Below are 14,570 nucleotides of genomic sequence, written 5' to 3' on the forward strand. Positions count from 1 at the left end.
TTTCATCCCATGAGGCTGACGAAAAGGTGAGCTGAAACCCATGTGTGGTTAGCTATAAATACGCTCTTCTGTCGAGTTGTCTCAGTTTATCCTCCCGAACATTTTAACGGGCTTATGAGCTCTGGAACAGAAGAAGAGAAAACCTGATCAACCCTCGTCATCTCATTTCCATCTACAAGGTACGACAAGGCTGTGTCTCCAGCAAGGCAGGCTCTCGCTACAGCTGTCCACCCCGAATATCAAACACTATGGCACCTCCAGCACCCAAGCCTCAAATCCCTACTACCTTCAACGGGCCCATACAAGTCATTGGTGCTGGTCTTCCTCGCTGCGCAACTACCACCTTGAAAGAAATGCTCGAAAATAAAACCCTCCTCAATGTCGGACCAACCATGCACATGAACCGCTGCCTTTCTTCACCCGCGAACATGCGCCTCCTCTACGACGCCCTCCGCGAAAAAGACGCCCAAAGGCGCCAGGCCATCCTGTTCAAACTCTTCGCCGGGTGCGCTGCCACAGCAGATTTCCCCGGCCATCTTTTCATTGAAGACCTCATAGAGATGTACCCTGATGCCAAAGTGGTGCTAAACATCCGCAAGGGTGGCGCGGACGACTGGGAAGCCAGCATGAAATCCACCATCGCCCCGTTTATGAGCTGGAAATATCGAGTCGCTTGCTTCTGGAGCATTCCCGATTACTGGCACTATCAATGCGAGCTTGAATGGCAACGGTTCTGCAAGGAGAAGTTTGGCGCCGCCAACTTCTGGAGTAAAGAGGTGTACGACAAGCACAATGCGTGGGTGGTGAAGCTATGTCAGGAAAAAGGCAAGGATGTCTTGCTTTGGGAACCCGGCATGGGCTGGGTGGCGCTGTGCGAGTTCTTGGGCAAGAAGGAGCCAGAGGCCGGCGTTCCGAGAACGAACGACCGAGGCAAGATGGAGAAGGTTGTCAACTGGAGGATCAGCTTGGGGTTGAAGCTCTGGATGAGCAAGATTTGTGTGCAAGTTGCCATCTCTGTTCTCGGCGGGTATGGAGTGGTGAGGGCGATGCATTTGTGACGTGATTTTGCGCAGGAGAGGAGTGCAAGGACGTTGAATTCCCTTCTGTTGGGTTGGGCAAAGAGGCAGAGGGATGGCCCTTGAGTTCGCGGCGTCTGGGATCGAGTGAGTATTCGGCATGGCTTTTTTTGCTATTGACTTCTTGCTTGAACGATCGTCGGTAGTCTGATGTCTGAACATATCATAGTGTCAATGGACTCCGCATTAGTATTAACAATTCCCCCAACCTAGACATACAATTTCCCAAAGCTCATCAGCAACCACCCACTCGATAAGCTCATGGCTGTTTATTCATCAACCCGGGAATCAGCGCCGTCGCGTACATGACGGCCGTGATGGGCATCAACTCGGCCATGCGCCCTTGCATCTTCTTGGTCGGCACGGGCACCAGCCCGGCCTCTTCCCACGTCCTACAGATCAAGTCGGGGAGTTCTCGAAACTCGGCGTCGACGAGCTCATCCTCGCGGCACAGTCCGCCCTCGTCGGTCTTGCTAGAGAGCGCGGCCTTGACGCCGAGCGCGGTGCCAAATTCGCGGAACGCGAGGCGCCGTCGCGATGGCTGGTCGAAGTAGTCGTTCTCCAACAGCATCTTGACGCAGCCGATCGCCCGGCACGTCAGGTGGGTTGCCCACTCCTCCTCGGGCGTGAACCAGTGCGCCGTCCACAGCGTCATGCCCAGGTCCAATGTGTCTGTGGAGGCGTAGTCTCTGAGCTTCTTGTCGACGATCTTCTTGAAGAGCGAGACCTCTTCGCTCAGAATTTCCGGGTCGTCCGCATTCGTGGACTGGAGGAGCTTGTAGGTGACGTAGCCATCGACCGGGTCGAGGTTACCCTCGGACATGACGAGTGGACGCGAGAGATCCATGCTGACTTTCCAGAACATGCGCGGTCGGATTGATTCCATGTTCGACATGAAGTGAGGCAGGATGGCCTTGGCCATGGATATGGCTTGGTCATTGTACCATCTCTCCCCACTCACCAGGCTCGTGCGGTTCAGAGCAAACATCCACACGGTGAGGTAGTGGAAGTACTGCCCGTCGCCGTCTGGACCGGATTCGTCGTGTTTGCCGATTCGCAGACCGCCGTCGAGGGGGTGGGAGTCTGTTGCGCCAGGGAGGCGCGATTTGCCGTTGCGGGTGTACCCTAGAATGTTATGGACAGTGGTGATGAGGTTCTTGGCAAACGTGAGGTAGCGGCTCTCGTTGGTGAGCTGATAAAGGGTCAGGAAGTTGACGACGGCAAACCCATCGGTCCAGAGATAGCGGCCTCGATGGCCCTCCGCGGCCGGCGGAGGTACCCACTTGGAGATATTCTGGTCGGGTGCTTTGGGCAATGGGCCATAGATGGATTCCATGGCCTGGAGGAATTTGGGAAGGTTTGCTTTGTCGGTGGATGACATGGTGGGTGGTTTATCCATGGTGGAATAATTGGGTGCGGTTGGGCAAGCTCGATGAAGATAAAACTTACGAGTATGAGGTATTTTGAAGGAAAGAAAGATAGCAATATACCTTGAGCATTGATATACAGACAGTGAAGGACGGATGGGCATCAACCAAGTCAAGTCAGTGACAAGTTAGTGGCAGCATCTGACCACAAATGGGTGACTGGGCGCAGGCGTGGGATGCGAAACAGCCTTTCCGTCGTGTACCTGGATGGTTCTCGTACAGAACGGAGGGCACAAGGGTTGTTGATGGTCTCAAGAGGTAATGATGTATGTTTGAAGGGTCTGCAAGTATCATGCCACATGCGTCTGGGGGTAATGGGGGGGTGCAGCACATGTCACGAGTTTCTACTTGTAAGCCGTTCAGTCAGAATTACTGGTATATACGGGTGGAGATGGAGAACTGGGAGCCCTGCAGTGTGATTGGCTTTCGGAAGTGGGAAGAGGAATTATCTGGAGCGGCCGAAAGAGCGGAGCACTTCGCTGCATTGCGCAGTCTTGGAAGTCTTGGCACCGAAAACCCCCCAAGCCCCTCACTGCAGGTGCGATGGCGGTATCCCGATCAATGATGCAGCCCCTCATTCCAAACGGTCATTCAATTGCTTCATCGTTGTGCCCGCTTCGCTCGTAGGAGGCTTCTTTCCTCTTAACTCCATCGGCTTCTGATTACTTCCAAGTTCCCATTTCGTAAAATCTCTTCCGACTTCCATCTGTCTTCTCGAAACCCCAGCTATCATCTTGATTTACTTTGGTACATTCTGTAGCATCCTCCTTCTCCCTGAACAATCGCAACCAATTCCGCCAAAATGGTCAAAGCAGGTCAGTCAGCCTCCTATCTGCAAGAACTGGATTCCACGGAATGTCCCGACCATATTTCCCCTGATGTCAGCATCAATCAGTTCGGTTAAAGCTCTCGTTCATCTTCCTAGATACCCCAAACAGCCAGACCAAACCGTCCGCCCTGTCCTGTAAACCATCCTCACTGACATGTCTTCTTAGTTGCTGTCCTCCGTGGAGACTCCAAGATCACTGGCCAAGTGACCTTCGAGCAGGCTTCCGAGTCGGCTCCCACCACCATCACTTGGGACATCCAGGGCCACGACCCCAATGCTGAGCGTGGCATGCACGTTCACCAGTTCGGTGACAACACCAACGGGTGCACCAGCGCTGGTCCTCACTGTACGTTCTAAATGAGCTGCCGATCCATGAGACCCTAAGAAGAGGAGGGAAGACAAGGAATTGATATACTGACGTCGAATATTCTCCTAGACAACCCACATGGCAAGACCCACGGCGGCCCAACTGATCAGGAACGACACGTTGGTGACTTGGGCAACATCAAGACCGATGCTCAGGGCAACTCCAAGGGCAGCGTCAGCGACAGCTTCGTCAAGTTGATTGGCGAGCACAGCGTCCTCGGCGTACGTATTTCCAGCAATGACAACCTCCTAAGCAGCTCCTACCAAAATCTATTGTCATGTGCACATTTGGGCTTACATTGATCATGAGCTAATGTCATTTGCAGCGAACCATCGTCGTCCACGCAGGCACCGATGACCTCGGGAAGGGCGGCAATGAGGAGAGCAAGAAGACGGGCAACGCGGGTCCTCGACCAGCTTGCGGGGTCATTGGTATCGCCGGATAAATGACCTGACAACGACACGCAGGCACGAAGCACCATGTCGCGATGTCCGATTGGTACCGTCATCGGCCTCTTCCAATCAGATGAAATGCAGGATGAAGGCCGAAGATGTCAAACTTTGCACCAGTGATGAATGGACATGCAAGACTTTACCGGGTGTTGAACAAGATCGACCGTGACATGGGACGCTTTGTGTCTCGGAAGTTACAAAAGCGCCCTTCAGCTATCTTGTTGTACGCAGTAAATGATCCACACATAGATAGCCAAAGCAATAAGCACAAAGCACCTACGATCCAGAACCGTCTCTATCCGAAGTCATTATTATGTATATATATATCTCTCTTCTTTGTAAGGGGTATTTTTCCGCACGGTCTTTCGTTCGCAACCGCAGAGCAGCCCGGCTCCAGACAGCCAAAACCCGCAATGACAATGCACAAGACACCCGCGCTGCCCTCCTCAAAAAATGCAGATTAGGTTCCAGGAGGATCTCGCGATAGAATGTGAAAAAACTCCCTATGTCGGTATCGTGTATACATACTGCTTCACCTTCCCATTCGTGTGCCCGGTCGTTTGGGCGGAGAACATCCGTATCCATATCCCATGTGAGAATCAGATTGGAGTCCAATGGCCGCGCATAGAGCCACCGTTCCCCAAAGGCTCGAAGCCCTGCTGAGGTTATATCACACCTCCGCCGCGGTCACGAATCTTTCCATGACCGGCCGTTCGCTCTCTCCATCCTTCTTCACCGTCTCTGAGAGGGTTAATCTCTCGGCCTCGATCGCCAACCCTTTGCTCGTGTCGCTCGACACAAGCACTTCAGGATGTCCTTCGCCCGGTCCCGTGGCGTGACCGTTCATGTGGCCGTTGGCGGTGGGCGGGATAGCCGAGATCGATTCCCGGGCGAGCTTCTCTTCGATGGCGGTCGTCATGGCAATGGTGTGTGTCGGAAGAGGACCGGGCTGGGGTTGGGCCGGTGGATGGGCAAGAGGGTATGACGTGGATTCAGGTTGAGATTGTAAAGATGCCGTTGACGGTGTTTTTTTGGGTGCCGGTTGTGATTCTTGTTCTGAATCCATTTGAGTCGCGATGAGATTTGCGACCGTAGCTCCTCCGTTCGCCGCCGCCGCCGCTTCTTCGGCCTGATGATGTGGCGATGCAGTCCCATTGGGCATAGGTGCCTTTCCACCTGAAGACAGTTTTTGGTCCGGGTGGACCGGGAATTCTGTGTAATCGGCGGCATAAACAACTGGTTTCATCTTCTCAATGTCTAGGTTCGGCCGCCTGGGTTTACCGTTTTCAGATCCAACTGGAATTCTCTGCCCGCCGAGCCACAAGCAAGGACCCCTCACCCAACCTTGATTCCCATCTCTTTCCAGAGCTGTCCGAGTCTCGTCGTCCAAATGCGGCAGATCACCCCAGTCCCAGTTGAGATCGCCGCCGTAACGCTTTGGAAAGTCTTTTGTTTCCATAAACTTGGCCAAGGTAGGCTTCACGTCGTTTTTGCTCAGAATGAAGATCTTGGAGACTGTCACGGGATCGAACCAACGTTTGATCCAGCCCCAGACGGTGGGAAAGAAAGCAGGGGCGCCAATGATCTAACCAGATTAGCGCCGTTTTTGCGTGCAGAACTCGGGTGACATTTTGCTCACAAAAATCCTGTCCAGGGTCTCGGGGTAATGTGCTGTGGCTAAAATAGAGGCGTCTTGCATATGGGCCTTTAAATTCCAGAACTGCGTCAAACCTACGCCTGAAATATCGACAATGTTCGTAGAGTTGGTTACGGGGACTTCAGGATTCGGTCTCTCGAGCGTGGAAACCAGGGGCAGGACGAAGTTGAGCAGATTCTGGTAGAGGGCGAACAAAGGAAGCAGTTTGGCGGGCGTAGTGAGGCCCTTGTGGTTCGGAAGGCTGTCCTTGTAGGCCTGCGACTCTTTTTGGTATTTATGCACGTTTTTGCTGTCGAGACCCTTGATCACGTAGACGTAGATGGGAATGCCTCGTTTGTCACGGTGGCCGGTCCATTGGGGATACTACATGTTGCCAATCCGACTGTCAGATATCTGTCATGTCTCCCACTGGTTGGGTGCCGCCGACACCATTGACTTACCATTAGCCGTGCCTTTTCATACGCCTCGACGTCAAAATTATCGTAAAGCTCCTCCACCCGTTGCTCCCTGAGCCATTGCTCCGTCTCTGTGAACTGACCGACGGCACCTTGGACATCGAACTTGCGGGCGCGCAAATATCGGCTGGAAAGATATACCAGTTAGCGGAGAACCACAGTCGTCGGTCGCCCATGAATCAAGGTAGGGATCGTACAGTAAAGTTCCGTCATCGTGGGAGGGTTTGCCATTGACGCCGTCGGGCGACCACCATCCCGCCTCTTGTAGCCGCTCCTTGAACTCGTGGAGCCTTTGCTCTTGGGTTGGGTTTAAATGATTGAGAGTGCCGGTTAAAGGGTCTGCAGTGGTGGTTCTTGTCAAGGTCGGATGGGCATGTGTGCCAACGGAATGATCCGAGTGATGCGACTTTTGCGATTGACCGGTCAGGGTTCTGTAGAGGGTGCTCATCTCGGGGTCGAGGGCGAGGGTTGTTGAGAAGCAGCCCAGGAAATGGTACAATTCAGGGACAGGGTGTGCAGCCGGTTGGACAAGTTCGAGATCCGAGGGCCGCAGGGGACAGGGAACAAGGGCTCTAGGAGGGCAACGACTTTGGTCAGCTTCTGGGGAGGAGTTGAGAAGTCAATGATTCATTACTAGGTCTCAATAGGGGAAAAAAGGATAAGTTAAAGGTGCAGCTTCTACACCGCAGGGACCAGAAGTGTGATATTAGGCGTGCCGACAGATGTTCAAGACTCAAGAGAAGCCCTTTGCTTGCAGGACCCGTTTCTGGCCATGATAAAATTATCTTAGCGACCGAACGGGCTGGCCGGAACCAAGGAGCAAAATGGCCCAGGGGGACGGGAAATGGGAAATACAGTGGTGCAGGGGGCTTGAGGGGGGCGTCTTTGACGCTCAAAGGCAGTGACTGTCATGATGGAGGCACCAGAGGCAGCCAAAAAGGGAGAAATCTGATTGAGCTGGAACTGTGAAGGGGAATCGCTGATGTCATCCTGCCATCACCAAAATTCCCCAGCATTATTGTGTTGGCTTGTGCAGCGTACAACTACAGTCACTACCAGTACAACTACCAGTACAACTATGTACCACCCACCACGGTCACCACCACGAACACCACCATAGGACCTCTCAGAGCCCCAACTCGCTACCGACTTCAGCCACGCTACCTCCTCTCTTGTTCTCCTCTCTTGTTCGTATCCGCATATTCCACCTCCCGCCCGTCGTTTCCTTACCGGCTCGGAGAGCGAACGCAAAAATACGTGCCGAGTTGCGGGTTGCGGGTTGCGGACGCCTGCACCGGCCGAAAGGCTGGGCTTGAACACCTGAGGCCATCAACTCTGAACGAAACATTGATCCGAGCCATTTTCCTCTGGCACAAACTGGGAAAAAGGGAGAGTGACGATGTCCAACTTAATTTGGGGACCCTTTGTGTTTGCTGGGCACCTAGCGAGCTGGGCACTGGCTTGGTGATTACCGTGATTACTCTGGCTCTTCGGCTCTGTCGACTCGCTTCATTTCCATACATGGCCAAAAATATCTCCCACGGTCTGTTCTACGTACCTATACTCCATCCTGTCGGGCATCTCTCGCCCCAAGGCACCCTACAGAAATGGTGTGCCAGATCTCTGCGCCCTCGGCTGCCTGCCGCTTCCTCCTGCTTAATGTTTGACGCGTCTGTCTGCGCAGCCTTTCCAGGCGTGCTCAACCTCCATGGTGGTTAGAACGGTACGAGTACGGGTTACAACCGAATGCACGCCAACCACGCAGCCGCGACTTTCGGTTCCGATTGGATCAAATACCCACCCTCGTAAGCTGAAGTAATGTTTGAGTCGGCGTCGAGTAAGCAAGAGCCGTTTGTGGAATACGTTGACCGACTCTCCACACCCCCCAAGATAGCCGACGAGGCTACCTACAGTACGACCGAAAGAGTGATTGATACGGGACCCCGTCTTCGATCCCTGTCTACTTCGTATTATCAAAACCCATCACGGAATCAACATTTTGCAGGGCAGGGGGCATGGCGTCGGCTCAAAGCTCCGTTGACTTTCAACGAGCCAAGTCTGCTATAAGCAATTCGGAAAGTCCATGCGCATCCTTGACGAGGATTTTCGTTCTTCCTCTATCAGATTTAGAGGTGTCGATGTAAGTCCTGCCATAGGACTGCGGTAGAAAGCCGCACATGGACTGAACTGAGAATGACAATGGCACATCTCCTTCCTCCTTATGTACCGAGTAGCATCGAGTAAATGGCCCATCTGCTGGTTATCGTTCGTAGAGAGTACGATGTGTTTCAAATGACGTGTCAATGACTACGGCGAACCACAGATCCTCCGAGTGAAGCGCTAACGCAACCTCTAGCCCGACTGACATGCCCACTGCATCTCAATTGCAGCTCTCTTCCCACGCCGCGAATAGCTTCATCCATTCACCACACTGCTGAAAAGACCTCTCTCGCCTCTCGTCTTTCGCCTTCTCTCTACGCAGCCTCAGAGCCATCTCGCTACCTCCAGAAGTTCCGACGGCCGTGTTTGCGATGGCCAAACCCGTGTGGAAAGGCAACCACCCCGTCCGTCAAATCAACGCCGCACCACCTTTCTACAGATACTGCGCGACCGGGCTAGGAGCTGCAATGTGGTTCTTTGTGAGTTCCAACGAGACAACCGCCGCGTTCTGCCAGTGTCCGAGCTTACGATGGGATGTAGCTGTTTTACAGAGCGAAGCAAGATGGACCTGCGTTACTCGGATTGAAGCATCCTTGGGACCACTAGATATGAATTGGGAGGGGCCGAAGAGGAGATGATCAAATGAGATTAAAGACGCCGAGAAAAAGAGGGTGAAGCAAACCGGGACAGAAAGAGAAGAGCAGGCATGATCTCGGAAGGCCATCAGCTGTCCGGGCGAAAATTGAAAGGCGTGGACAACAGCGCAGCGCAACGCAAGCAGCCACCGATTGTATATAGAGCCACTATGCATGAGTCGGCGTTACTGCAGGGGAACCAGGGTCCAGACCGCTCTATGCAATGGCCCCGGAGGAAGAGGGACCAGAGCATAAATCGCTCCTTGCCATGGGGCCCTCACTTCGTACCAATGGACGTATCTGACTAAAGAGATCAAGGTCAATGTACGACAATCCCTCCATGAATCGCCGGTATTGCTCATTCCGTCATTCCTGTTTTTGCCTCCTCGTCCTTCTCAAAAACAGAATAACAAGCCATCTACTTCCTCATTCTCCCATATGCAAACAAAAAGACACCGTCGCCGCGGTAGGACCTCAAAAAAATGGAGTTTTGTGAACGGTACGCGGAGCGCCAACTCATGTGGACATTCGACCGTGCTGACAGAGTAGCCTGAATAGCGCATGTGGGTGTTCGCTGTACAGAGAGGAACAGACCTGTCACTTGAGAAAGCAATTGGGTGGTTCCGTCTCTCCTTTACCTCCTACATACATACATACATACAACCCATCTATGTACTCGTCTGGATTTCCTCCGCAATAATCTTATACTGCTTTCTCTTTTTCGCGTGGCCGGGCCTCAGCCTCAGCTTGAGCCGCCCAATGTATTTCGCCAGGAGAGGAAAGATATATTGCTCTGCCAGATAGGCAATGGTGAACCCGGTCATCGCCAACACCAGCAAGAAACCTTTATAATCCGCTGACATCTCCGTCAGATCCATGAAATCTGCCACCCATCTGGCCGGGTCGAGGAGCATATACAAGGAAATCAGTAGCGCCGTCACAATCGTGACGCAGAAGGGCACATTCGTCGCCAGTGATTGTCGAAATGGCGGCCCCACACTTAGAACAACACTAGACAGTGTATACTGGAAGCAGGACACCAAAAACAGGGCGGTGTTTTGAGAATTATCGACATTGGATTTTTCCTTGTCCAGTCGCGGCGGTATGTACCATGGTTGATTTTGGACAGTCTCGAACGCAACCAGTTGCACAAGGACCGAAAGCAAAATCTGACCGAGTAGCGGGGTCAAGACCTTTCGTGACACAAGACTTGCCGTAGGACGCTTCTTGCTCAGGACTGGATATGCACCCGTCCAGCCCATGAATATTGCCAGTGGCAAGATTAACGCAAGGTCGATGAAGAGGAACTGAAAATCTCCCAGATTCGATGCCGATGCGTAGAGGAAACTCACAGACGTGAACTGAATGGCCGAGTACAGGCTCATGTACTTGAAGCAGCAGAAGCTGGTCACCAGAGCTGCACGACCTTCCTTGATCAGGGCTGGAACGCAGGAAATATCGAATATATGACTGGTGAATGGCGCGGCGACTGATGCCTCAGCTTCCGAAAGTGAGACACCAACGTCTGCAGCCTTGAGTGCACCGCAATCATTTGCGCCGTCCCCACAAAATCCGCAGCAGTAGTCGATACTCTGTAGCTTTTCAACAAGTTCGTGCTTCTCGTCTGGAGACATTCGAGCGAAGACTGCTCCTTTGGCGAGCATCCGCTGCACCACTTCTGTGGATCCAAAATCGATGGTCCAGCGGAAAGCATCTCCAGTCACCGCCAGGGTATAATCGCCAATAGCGATTGCGTCGTATGGAGCTGCGTTGTCGTCCTCGGCTGGTAACGGCTGAGGGAGCATTGTATGCTCATCAAGCTGATAGATTTGATTGTCGACGCTTTCCCAGCTGATCCGTGCCTGTGCATCCATCTTGTCACCCTCAATAAAATGAGGCACAAAGCAATGCGCATTACGATCAATGATACCACATTCTCTCGCCACGCTGATAGCAGTCAGGATGTTGTCTCCTGTACACATGACATTGCGGATTTTGGCTTCGTTCAGTTCTTCGATGATCTCGGTAGTGATTTCCTTGAGCTTGTTTTCAAAAATGATGAAGCCGATTAACGAAAGCCGTGATTCGGCTTCCGACCGTTCCATGCTCTGGACATCGTCCCAGCTGAATCTCGAAATGTATTTCGAGGCACAGGCGATGACTCGGAAACCTTTATGGGTGTAGTAGTTAAGCAGATCATCGAAGTCGTCAGGAATGCTTGATGCAGTGCAGATGTCCTTCATGACTTCTGGTGCGCCTTTGACGTAGATATTGACACCGGGATCACAGTGCTGTCGCACAATGACACTGGCGCGCCTCAGATGCGAAACGAACTCGAACGACCGCAAGATCCCCAGTTCGACACGGACTGGGGTGTCGTTGTCCTGAGAATCTTCCAAATCATACTCAAAACCATGTGGAGGGCGTGCCACGCTTGGTGCCGTTTGTTGTGTTCCAGGCTCGATAAAGTGGCTGGTGCTACGGGAGCCTTCTTCGAATGACCACTCGGTAAACTGAAACATTTTGAGGTCAAGTGGGTCGCCAATGAGCTCATCCTCGACCAGCCGAAGGGAATGACAAGTAGCCATTGTGTAGAGCATGTTTTTGTTGACTCGATAGTCGACCGTCGGATCACGGTCGTAGGAAGCTGGAGGTAGAAGCTCACGCGCCTCCTCCAGAATGTCCCCAAAGCGTATTTCCGGATGTTGTACAAGTCGTACACCAAGAACGTCAAGACCGTCCTCGGTCAGAGTTCCCGTCTTATCGAAACAGACAACATCCAGTTTGCCGGCGACATTCACTCTTTGCGGGCTGATGCAGAAAATCTGTTGTTTTCTGAGTCGAGCTAGGGCGAAGTTCGTTCCGATAGTTAAAGTGGCAGGCAAAGCGGGAGGCACCACGATTGTAATAAGATCCAAGGCCCTGACAATGATCAAGTGCCAGGCCAGACCGAGCTTGACGAAATTGATGAATGACGCAATGAACCCGACGGCCGCGGTGATGCCCATTACTGAAATGTATCGGAAAGAGTCACGGTAGAACTTGAAGCCTGACGGCTTAGGGAAAAGCATGGATCGTACAAGGGCACCTTTGGTTGTGTTGAAGCCAGTACGGACCACCATCGCAAGAGCAACAGCTTCGTCGTCTTCGGTGTCTTGCGGGCGTCTTGCACGGATGATTTTCGTACCGCAGAACAGGAAATGGCGAGCTACACTTGGATGAATTGATGTTGCACCGAGATCAATGTACGGCAGAGCCTCGTCGGTGATGGGAATTTTTGACACAGGAATAGATTCACCTGTGAAATCAGCCTTGAAATAGGCAACTTTCTTTTGGGCTTACCGGTAAGCATGCTTTCATTGATGATACAATCGCCTGCGAGGAGCAGACTGTCACAAGGAAGCAGTGAGAGAGAAGGATCGGAGACCTCATATACGTCGCCAGGAACCAGTTCACTTGAAAGAGCGGACCGCCCTACACCAGGGTCAGCATCGATCTGGTCGGATGAGAGTTGAACTTACAAAAGCCATTGCGAAGAACGCGAACGTCGCACTCAAAGCGCGAGATTTCCCTGAGTCGCTGCATTGTCTGTGAACTCATCAGGATCCGTGGGCCTGAGCCAGAATCAAAGTACGCGTACCGAACGAGTCTCTACAACCGTGGTGGTGATAGAGAACACTGAAATAACAAAGATTGCCGCGGCATAGTAGTAGTACTCATCTAATGACCAGAGGATGAGACTGGCCACCTGGAAGATGTAAAAGGGGTGAAAAGCCTTCCCGAAATCAGCGCTCGAAAAAGAGTTGGATCTAGGGGGGCCAAACCTCGTCAAGAAGTAGCTCTGGAATCGTCTTCTGCTGGATCTCGATCATATTCTTGCCAAAAACTTGATCTCTCGGATCTCTTTCTTCGGTGTCTAGGCCCTCCCGAAGAGCTTTCACCGACACCCATTGCGGATCCCACCAGTCGTTGTTCAAGACGAATTTATCTTCAACGGGGTAATACAAGAGCCTCATGTATCTATAATCAAGATACCGCAGGCGCCGCAACTCTGCATCGTTGTCATATCGATAGCCATTGAGCTTTTCCTTGCCGGATCGCGTAAAAACAGTTGACATTGGGTGGCCATAATCCTCTGACACCACATAATGAACAGTAAATTCGCCCCATTGATTCTGAAATTTCTTAGCCTTGTTCTTGAGGCGCGGTCGCTCTGGGCCATAGCTCACCTCTACGACGACCCAAGAGCACTTTCTGAGGGGTGATGGAGATCCAACAAGAGATATGCGCCATCGCGGCATCCAGCGAAAGACCAGATACCCGATGCCCGCGGTGAAGACACAGATAGCCATATAAGTCAGATAGCCGATAGTAGATGTGGTAAATCCAGCTATGGCCATTGTCAGATCCTCATTCTCAATGTATAGTTTTTGACTAAAGTTGCCGCCATCCTCGTGTTTCTGAGTGTCGCTTCTAGCTGAATCGTGTCTATAAAGTAGCGGCTGGTCAGAAGACGACCGGTATCTGCTTGAACTCTTGCGGTGGGGGGTGGTATGCTCAAGGCCAGCTTCCAAGTCTCGGTCCTCGTGGGGTAGGTGGCCCTGCTCCTCGTCGCTCTCGACGGCCTCTTCGTCTGAGAACACACTGGGCGCTTCTTGCTCTTGTTCCGTGAAGTATGTGAACGAACTGATCGACCCAGCCCGCCTTCTGGGCACCCTATACGCGAATCCCGTTACCGAAGAGGGCACAGATTCTGCTGGATAACGAAGTCAGGGGGCGTCAACCATGCGACGTCGGCTGGATGACAAACTTACATATGGGCCCAGAAAACACGTCGGTTGTCGACATCTCGACATCACTGACTATGCTTGCAGTGCTCAAATTCGAATCTCTCCTGTGCATTCTTCCAGCACTTGAGCTCCTCCTTCGCGAGGAGCGCCGAGCGGCGCCTTCGTGATGCGCGCTGCTGTCCATGGTGTGAAGTGCCGCAGGCACAATGAACTTGCGTATCAACTCATCCTAGTGGCAGAAGAAGTAAGGGATATGGGCGATGGGTGAGAGGCGACTTTGGCGCAGCTGCACAGGATACATGTAGATAATATCAATCTAGGCTTGAATTTGGGTGGGGGATGATGTATCACCGGGGGCAGGACTTTTCCATAGCTTTTCTAGCACTCAATTGCACCAGCCCAACAACCACAAGTGAATCTCTGCTTATGGGTATTAACGTTACTGTGAAGCCATCTCGAATACCTAAAATCCTCCAAACCGGGAAAAAAAAAATTTCGACATGTCGTAGTTGGGCCACCCTTCGCCGTCCTCTGGCGAATGTCACGTTCAGGCTGGGGAGGCCTAGCGTAGCTGCTGTTCCCAACTGGTGATTCTGCACAACAGCGCAGGCACTTGGTGGCACTCTCGCACTAGTCCCCCACCAGCAAGAACGTGGGACTCGGAGGCAAAACTGATTTATTGCACAGCAATTCACGCGGCCTGCCCAAAAATCTTCAATCTT

General features: G+C 52.5%; 5 protein-coding genes across 5 annotated transcripts; 2 read left to right on the forward strand and 3 right to left on the reverse strand.

Annotated features, from left to right (window-relative positions):
- Window positions 1-248: 248 nt before the first annotated feature.
- On the forward strand, window positions 249-1,058 carry Z519_00117 (uncharacterized protein; the record flags this gene model as incomplete). Its single annotated transcript, XM_016757876.1, has 1 exon — window positions 249-1,058. The coding sequence occupies one exon, from the start codon at window positions 249-251 to the stop codon at window positions 1,056-1,058; it is 810 nt and encodes a 269-aa protein (XP_016625125.1).
- Window positions 1,059-1,335: 277 nt separating this feature from the next.
- Z519_00118 (uncharacterized protein) lies at window positions 1,336-2,475 on the reverse strand (the record flags this gene model as incomplete). Its single annotated transcript, XM_016757877.1, has 1 exon — window positions 1,336-2,475. The coding sequence occupies one exon, from the start codon at window positions 2,473-2,475 to the stop codon at window positions 1,336-1,338; it is 1,140 nt and encodes a 379-aa protein (XP_016625126.1).
- Window positions 2,476-3,305: 830 nt separating this feature from the next.
- Z519_00119 (superoxide dismutase [Cu-Zn]) lies at window positions 3,306-4,144 on the forward strand (the record flags this gene model as incomplete). Its single annotated transcript, XM_016757878.1, has 4 exons — window positions 3,306-3,402; window positions 3,499-3,678; window positions 3,769-3,920; window positions 4,025-4,144. The coding sequence occupies 4 exons, from the start codon at window positions 3,306-3,308 to the stop codon at window positions 4,142-4,144; spliced, it is 549 nt and encodes a 182-aa protein (XP_016625127.1).
- Window positions 4,145-4,821: 677 nt separating this feature from the next.
- Z519_00120 (uncharacterized protein) lies at window positions 4,822-6,711 on the reverse strand (the record flags this gene model as incomplete). Its single annotated transcript, XM_016757879.1, has 4 exons — window positions 4,822-5,736; window positions 5,791-6,171; window positions 6,249-6,390; window positions 6,461-6,711. The coding sequence occupies 4 exons, from the start codon at window positions 6,709-6,711 to the stop codon at window positions 4,822-4,824; spliced, it is 1,689 nt and encodes a 562-aa protein (XP_016625128.1).
- A 3,015-nt stretch (window positions 6,712-9,726) lies between these two features.
- Z519_00121 (uncharacterized protein) lies at window positions 9,727-14,032 on the reverse strand (the record flags this gene model as incomplete). Its single annotated transcript, XM_016757880.1, has 7 exons — window positions 9,727-12,356; window positions 12,401-12,532; window positions 12,580-12,646; window positions 12,699-12,833; window positions 12,883-13,233; window positions 13,288-13,814; window positions 13,873-14,032. 7 exons carry the CDS (start codon window positions 14,030-14,032, stop codon window positions 9,727-9,729), a joined length of 4,002 nt encoding a protein of 1,333 aa, XP_016625129.1.
- Window positions 14,033-14,570: the final 538 nt, after the last annotated feature.

This window comes from Cladophialophora bantiana (assembly GCF_000835475.1).
Source record: "Cladophialophora bantiana CBS 173.52 unplaced genomic scaffold supercont1.1, whole genome shotgun sequence".
NCBI lineage: Eukaryota > Fungi > Ascomycota > Eurotiomycetes > Chaetothyriales > Herpotrichiellaceae > Cladophialophora > Cladophialophora bantiana.